This window comes from Echinops telfairi, unplaced genomic scaffold (assembly GCF_000313985.2).
Source record: "Echinops telfairi isolate 266 unplaced genomic scaffold, ASM31398v2 ScPeMD7_60;HRSCAF=208, whole genome shotgun sequence".
Taxonomy (NCBI): domain Eukaryota; kingdom Metazoa; phylum Chordata; class Mammalia; order Afrosoricida; family Tenrecidae; genus Echinops; species Echinops telfairi.
In genome coordinates, this window is record NW_022103958.1 from 43,051,635 (window position 1) to 43,058,977 (window position 7,343).

The following is a 7,343-nucleotide window of genomic DNA, read 5'->3' on the forward strand; positions in this document are numbered from 1 at the left end:
CTGATGATCCCTTTGGGACCAGTGGTGAGAGTGGTGATACCGGGAGGGTGGAGGGAGGGTGGTGTAGAAAGGGGGAACCAATTATAAGGATCTACATATAACCTCCTCCCTGGGGGATAGACTACAGAAAAGTGAGTGAAGGGAGACGTCGGACAGTGTCAGACATGACAAAATAATAATTTATAAATTATCAAGGACTCATGAGGGAGGGGGGGAAATGAGCTGATTCCAGGGCTTACGTGGAGAGCAAATGTTTTGAGAATGATGAGGGTAATGAATATACAAATGTGCCTTATACAATTGATGTATGTATGGATTGTGATAAGAGTTGTATAAGCCCCCAATAAAATGATTAAAAATAATAAATAAAATGAAACAACAACAACAAAAAAATACCAGTGGCAATAGCTTTTAGCATCACAGCAACACACAAGCCACTACAGTATGACAAACTGACAACTGCTGCACAAGACCTCTTTAAAGTGTTGTAAAGCAAGGAGGTTACTTTGAAGACTAAGATGCGCCTGACCCAAGCTATGGTATTTACGATTACCTCATGTATGTGTGTGAAAGGTGGACACTGAGTAAAGAAGACCAAAGAAGATCTGATGCTTTTGATTATGGCATTGGCAAAGAATACGGAAAATACCATGGACTGTCAAAACAAATAAACAAACAAACAAACAAATCTCTGTCTTGGAATAAGTACAGCCAGCATGCTCCTCAGAGGCAAAGATGGTAAGATTTGGCCTCACCTACTTTGGACATGTGATCAGAAGAGACCGGTCCCCGTCCCAGTGGTGAGGCTGGCCTGGGACCAGGCAATGTTTGGTACGGTTGTGCACAAGGTCACTATGAGTGGGAACCGACTTGGTGGCACCTGACAACATTGCAGAGCTACGGTTTCAGAAATCCATGGATACAGTTGTGCCCTGCCCTCCATGGTTGCTATGGGTCAGAATAAAACATGCTCCTCATATCACAGAGTCCTCATGAGAAATTAGGGCTCTCATTCAGTGCCTGGCATGTGCTGCTATGTTCTCATAGTTCCTGATGGTGACAGCTATAGGGAGATTGGCTGGTGAGATGGGAGGGAGTGATGTTGACTGGAGCCTGGTGTCTGGGTTGGTGGTGGGGTTGTCGGAAGGAGGATGAGCAGACCTGGGGTGGATGACAGGGCCCATCTGCATCAGGCTCACTCAATGTTCCTGGGCTGGGCAGCTCCCAGTGAAGGCCGTGGAAAGCCATGTAGAGCCTCTGCCAAAACCTGGTGAGGAAGGAAGGGTGGTGCTGGGCTCCAGCTTCTTCAGCTTCAGACTTGGTTCATGGAGTGTCAGAGCAGGTTTCCCCTTGGCCTGGAACTAACCACCCTTTCTCCTCTCCCTTGTCCTTTTGACCCCCCTGACTGATCCCACCCTGCCAGAGACCACCTTCTGCACCACTGGATTGCCCTGCTGGCGGACTGCCCCATCACCTCCCACATGTATGAAGATGTGGCCCTCATCAAAGACCACACCCTGGTCAACTCCTTGATCCGAGTGCTGCAGACCCTGCAGGAATTCAACATCACTCTGGAGACATCCCTTGTTAAAGGCATTGACATCTGACCTCCCACCTCCTCTGCCCCCCACTCCCCAGTCAGCCTTGGGACCAAGAGAGACTCCCCCTCTGCAGCCCAACCCTTTTTCCCAGAGGGGCTTCCCTGGAGCTCTGCAGAGATGCACGGGAGCTGTACAGTCACTGTAAAAAGGAAACGAGAGGATTTTTGGAATAAATAATCTATTTTAGAGTTTATTTGCAGATTTGCTTTTTACACACTTTCATGTGAAAGAATGGCAGGGAGAGGGAGACGAGGTTGGTGCCGCTTATTTTGAAGCTGGCGCCCTCCCTCACCATGGCCAAGGTGCGTGCGGAGCGCCCGCCACCTCCCTGGACTGATCCTGTGGCGGGGGGGCTCTGCTGCCTCGCCCTGCTGTGTTAATGAGGCCATCCCACACAGTTTTTAACTACTGTTTTCTATACCATGGTTAGGTAGGTCTGGCTTTCCGGGGCCACAGCGCTGTGCTGAGCAGGAAGCTCCGCTCCCAGCCCCGGGTTGCAGTGCTCTGAGTCGGCCCACCGCTGCTTCTTTGGTTTTCTTCGTGTCAGTATTATTTGGGAAGGAGATGTCCAGGGCCTGCCATCAGGCAGAAACCGGGTTTCCTCTTGGCACCCAGTTGCACAGAAGTAAACGTGAGCATGTTTTAACAGATTTCTTTTTTTTAGCATCCTATTTATTTAACCCGTCATTGTATGTTTTTAAGTCTTTTGTTTTTCTTTAACTTCCCTTTTTAAGGGAAGGAAAAGCTTGTCACAGTCTAACTGGCTATGTTATTACTGTTAAACTTATGTTGTTTTGCAACTTAGAGACCAGCTACAATATGGCCCACTTAATAAAACACCTGAAACTAAACTGCATGTGTCCCTGACTTTTATGGGGGTTTGTGAGCCATGGGTGGCGGAGGGTGCAGTTTGGTGCCTCTGTCTCTTCGGGTCTGTAATATCTATCACCCCTCACAGTGGACTTGCCAGAGGGCATGTCCTGGGTGCTTCTTGCTGCAGTGCCAGGAGCTCACATCCCTGTTAATGCCAGTGCTTGTGTGAGAGGGCTTCGGGCAAGCTTATTTCTCCATTCCACAGAGAGCTGGGTTGACGTGCAGAGGGAGAAAGAAAGACCTCGTCAAGGTTGTCAAGATTTCCACTTAACCAAGGCCAAGCCCACTGCCATCTAGTTGGTAGTGTAAATCTCCATGGGGGTGGTAGACAGTCTCATCTTCTTCCTGTGGAGCGATTGGTGGGACAGGATGGGTCCGTTCTGGAAGAGGGGGATGGGACACCAGCTGAGCAAGCAGGGTACATGAAGCCCTGCTTCTGCTTGGGGATGGGCAGGCAGTTCTGAGGGAACAATTTGCTTCTCTGGTGGTGGGAGGTGGTAGACCTCTAAGACGGCTTTGGGAACCACTTCCCTTCCATTTGATTTTTCAACCAGGCTGCTTTGGCAAGAGTTCCCAAGTCACATGATCAAGTAGAGCACCAGACCTGGCTAATGTCTTGGTGCTTCCCTGAGATACGTGTATGGTTCCCACTGCTAGAGCACTCTCCCGCCCTCGTCTACTTCCTGTTCAGTGTTCAAGGTTCCCCTTGTGCGTCACCAGCTGTGAAGGCTTCCCGGACTACCCCGGGTAACACTTCCTCACTTCCTCATGGTGTCCTGTAGTTGTTCACATACTGGCATCCCTCTGCTCGGTTATCTTTCTCCACATTGGGCCCACTCCCTGGGCTGTGCTCCCAGAAGGGAGAAAGGATCTCTTGCTTATTTGGGTCCTTGATACCTGGCAGGTAGTGAGTGCTGGTGAAGACTGGAGAGATGGGAAGGAAAGGGGACCGGAGGCTCTAGTCTAGGACAACAAACCGCAGTGTAACATTCTGCCAGCAGGAGGCGAATGTGGGCCATGCTGTAGCTGCTTGTCTGAAGGCTGTGTGTCCAGAGGCCTCTGTTTTTGAGGAGGTGAGACAGAGCAGCACCCTGGAGCAGGACAGGAGATTCCTAGCTGTGGGCATCAAGCTTGGCTAGACACAGGTGCACTGTGGGCCTAGGACTGAGTTTACCCGGAGATGCGTGTGTTACACATGCCTCTCCCTTAGAATCCTGAAAGCAAGTTTAGATTACCTTTGGTTTGTAGGGAATAGGTCGAGGAAGTTGCAGCTCAAGAGGTTTCGTCACATGTCACACAGTTGGTACGTATTTTGCTGTTCCGTTCCCAGAACTGTCACATTCAAAGCCTGTGGTTTTTCTATTGATAACTACACCCCTAGTTGATGCAGGTCAACTCAGATACTGTCAGAGACTTCCCTGGACTGCCTAAAATAGAAACAGATTTCACCGGTCCATTTTGATCCCGTTACTCTTACTTTTCTTCCTAATACCTATATTTCTTAACTCTAACTGGAAGTTTATGAGGAAAGGGCTTGGTCCACTTTGTTCACTCTGTGGTATTTGACACAGTTGAGGTGTCTCTCGTCGTGACCCTACATGCAACAGAATGAAACACCACTGGTCCTGAACAGACCTCACAGTTGTTGCTGTGGCTGAACCCATTGCAGTCGAGATGTCTCAGTGAATCTCATTAAAGATCCCCAGGATGTCCTCCAGGGATCAGTTCCTTCTGCTTATATGTCCAAAATATGTGAAACTTGCTTCCAAGGAGGATTCTGGCTGGACTGTTAAGATAGATTTCATTCTTTTGGTATTCCATGGTATTTTCAGTGTTCTTTTCCAAAGCCATGGTTCATCTGACACATGGTGCTAGTAGGTGCCATTGAGTCTGCTCTGACTCAGAGCAGCCTATGTACAACTGCCTCTCAACCAAGCATAAGGCCTTTTTCCAGGGACTGGTGTTTCCCGATAACATGCCCAGAGTACAAAGTATATGACACAATAGATGTCTAGAATAAATCGGCTGGCAATGATTATGATCACATACTACGGAATAAGAAACCTTTGGTTGGATCCTTGCTCTGCTACTGTGACCTTGGACAAACTACATAACCTCCCTGAGCCTAGATCTACTCATCTATAAAGTGGGTAACAATGGTTCCTGTATTAGGGGTGGTTATGAGGATTGAGTGAGTATCGCTATTAGACAGCTGGCTAATGTCTGTTCTCTCTCTCTAGAACAGTGTTGATATCTGGTAAGTGTAGAAAATGACTGCGCTTCAGGCCTCTTGCCCTCAAGAACCTCAGAGGCAAGTGTTACAGGCACTGTACCACCAGGGGAGGTAGTGGCTGCGATGACTGGCTTAGAATGGAAGATTGTCAGAAGAGCGGACGTTGCATACTGTCAGAGCAGAAGCGTCAGAACGTTGATGTGTCTGCTAGATCGGACAGCTTGGGGCCGTTTCCTGCGACTGGAGAGCTGTCTTGTGGGCTTTACATCCATGAGTGGGGAGATCTGGGACCTGGGACATTGCTGGTGATCAGCATGCAGGTTGAATGAAGACAGGAGCCATGAAGAATGGCACTGCAGCTCTGAGCCCTCCTTACCTGAATAGAAAACCCATGGCCAGACCCCAGTGCTGGGCTCTGCAGCAAGGAGGTGAACGCACCATACTGCCCTGTCCTCGCATGCTGCGTGGCGTGGAGAGAGTGCAGCCCTGAGCCCTGCCTAAACCAGTCCCTGACAACATGTGCTACAAAGAACCCCCTTAGTGGGTCCAGGGTGGGGCCCACTGGGAGCTCCTCCCCTCCTTTTACTTTCCTCAAGTTTTAGGTACCTGCTAGGAGCCCTGGCAGCATAGGGGTTACATGTTGGGCTGCTAACCTCAAGGTGCACAGTTCAGGACCATCTGCTGCTCCTATGGGCATATTATCAGGAGAGACCAGACCCTGACAAAGAACTTGATGCTGAGTCAAGTCGAGGGTCAGTGAAAGAGGAGGACCTTCCTCAAGATGGATTGACCCTGGCTACAACAATGCGCTCTAACATATCACCTGTGAGGATGGCACCGAACCGGCCAGCATTTGTTTCTGTTGAACTTAGAGTCGCTATAAGTTGGAACTGACTTGATGGCACCTGAAAATGACAACAGTCCCTGTAGGAGGCCATACACCAGACAGCCCGAAGTAGTGGTGGTCTTAGAGGACCCAAACCACAGAACACACCTGTGCGGACTGGGATGAGAACAGAGAAAGATGCCCCACCATTCAGCCTCCCACGCACAACCATCTCTTGGTCATGATCATGATGATGATGATAAGATGGTGATGACTGTTTGCATTATCGAGTACTAAGTTTGAGGCAAGGATTCCTCCAAGTCCTTTGTAAATATTTCTCATTTGATTCTTAGGACCGTTACCCCCATTTTGCAGATCAGGAAGCTGAGGCATGGGGAGGTCAATAGCGGATTCTATTACTGGTAAGTAGCAGAGCTGGTGAGGGAGGGGGCTCTTGGAGAAAGCTTCCTGGGTGGAGGGGAGAATCGCTCTTGTACGAGGCCTGGGTGGGCGGTCTTCCTAGAGGGGAAGTGGACAATGGTGGTCTGCTCATCTTGTTCTCCTGGCCCCATGGCTTCTTGGAGTCTTGTGGCTGACCTTGCCGTGCTGCTCCTGCCTTGGCCTCTCCCATTCCACTCGGCTCTAACACATGCACCCTCGGTCTGGCCGAGGCAGGAGCCTGTGGGGAGTTGCCAGTCACAGAACTTTTTGGCATTGACACTTGTTCTCAGACGAACTCCCGATTCTGATGCTGCGTGGCTACTGAAAAGAACTGGATGACAAAAGCAGTGCAGAATCGCTGTAGAAAATGTCCACGTCATGAGAAGACCCACAGAGCCGACCCAGCCACTTGGGCAAGCTGCGGGAAGTGGCTCCGAAGGGTTCCGGGTGATTATTTGGATTTGAAAGGTCAAGGTTGTTCTGCTCGGAAATGTAGTTTCCACCAAGGAGGCCTTACACTCTGCATAAGACAATGACGCAAGTCAAGGTTTTGGTAGTTTGCTAGCAGGGGCGCATAGGGGGCAGTGGGAGGACAAAAATGAGGACAACCAGAGACCCAGCCACCTGTGAGAGGCCAGGGTCTGAGAAGAGTCACTGAGAATTCTCCCAGAAGCCAGGTCAGCCAGGACAGAGGGACAGGGCCCTCCTCATTTTGAGTGCAGTGAAGCTTCCTGTGGAGCTGAGGGTCCCGCAGGAGGCTCTCACAGAAGGGGTTATTTGGAGATACAAATGGAAGGGGTGGGATTCCCCTTTTGAGCTAAGGAGGGAGAGAGCAGGGAACAGCTTCGGAAGCAGGATGCCAGGGAGGTATAGAGCAGCAGGAATGGGAAATGGAAGTGAACTTGAAGCTGCAGACTGGGGTGGGGATGGGGGACACATTGCAATTTACCTGCTCACTTTGCCCCTAGGCCGGTGCCTACAGCCATCGCTAGCCCTCCTTTCCCTGGGCTGCTTGGCTTCTTCCCTTCCTTCGCGGCACACTCCCATATAGGACATTCTTTTTTCCTGAATAACCTGTCACCCCCCCCCCACACACACACACACCAGTTTCATTTAGTCCTTTGTTTTCGGGGAGCATAGCTCCCAGTAAGGAGCCTCCGTGGTTGTAGTAGGTGGCACTTCCTGTTGCTACTCACAGAGTCAGTCCTTTGAAACCACGAACTGCTCCTCAGGAGAAGGCTGAGGCTGCCTACTCCCGTAAGGAGCTCCAGTCTTGGGCACGCACCGGGGCGGTGCTACCCTGGCTTACAGGATTGCTGTGAGTCAGCATGGACTGCATGGCAGCCAGGTTGGTTTCTGTTTTGTTTTT

General features: G+C 50.3%; 1 protein-coding gene across 1 annotated transcript in view; it reads left to right on the forward strand.

The window, feature by feature from the left end:
- Positions 1-2,452, forward strand: part of DENND5A (DENN domain containing 5A) — an 83,085-nt gene extending 80,633 nt beyond the window's left edge. Inside the window, exon 22 of the mRNA XM_030885847.2 lies at positions 1,424-2,452. Within this exon, the coding sequence (XP_030741707.1) occupies positions 1,424-1,607 (184 nt within the window). The 3' untranslated portion in view covers positions 1,608-2,452. The remainder of the gene's footprint in view (positions 1-1,423) is intronic.
- Positions 2,453-7,343: the final 4,891 nt, after the last annotated feature.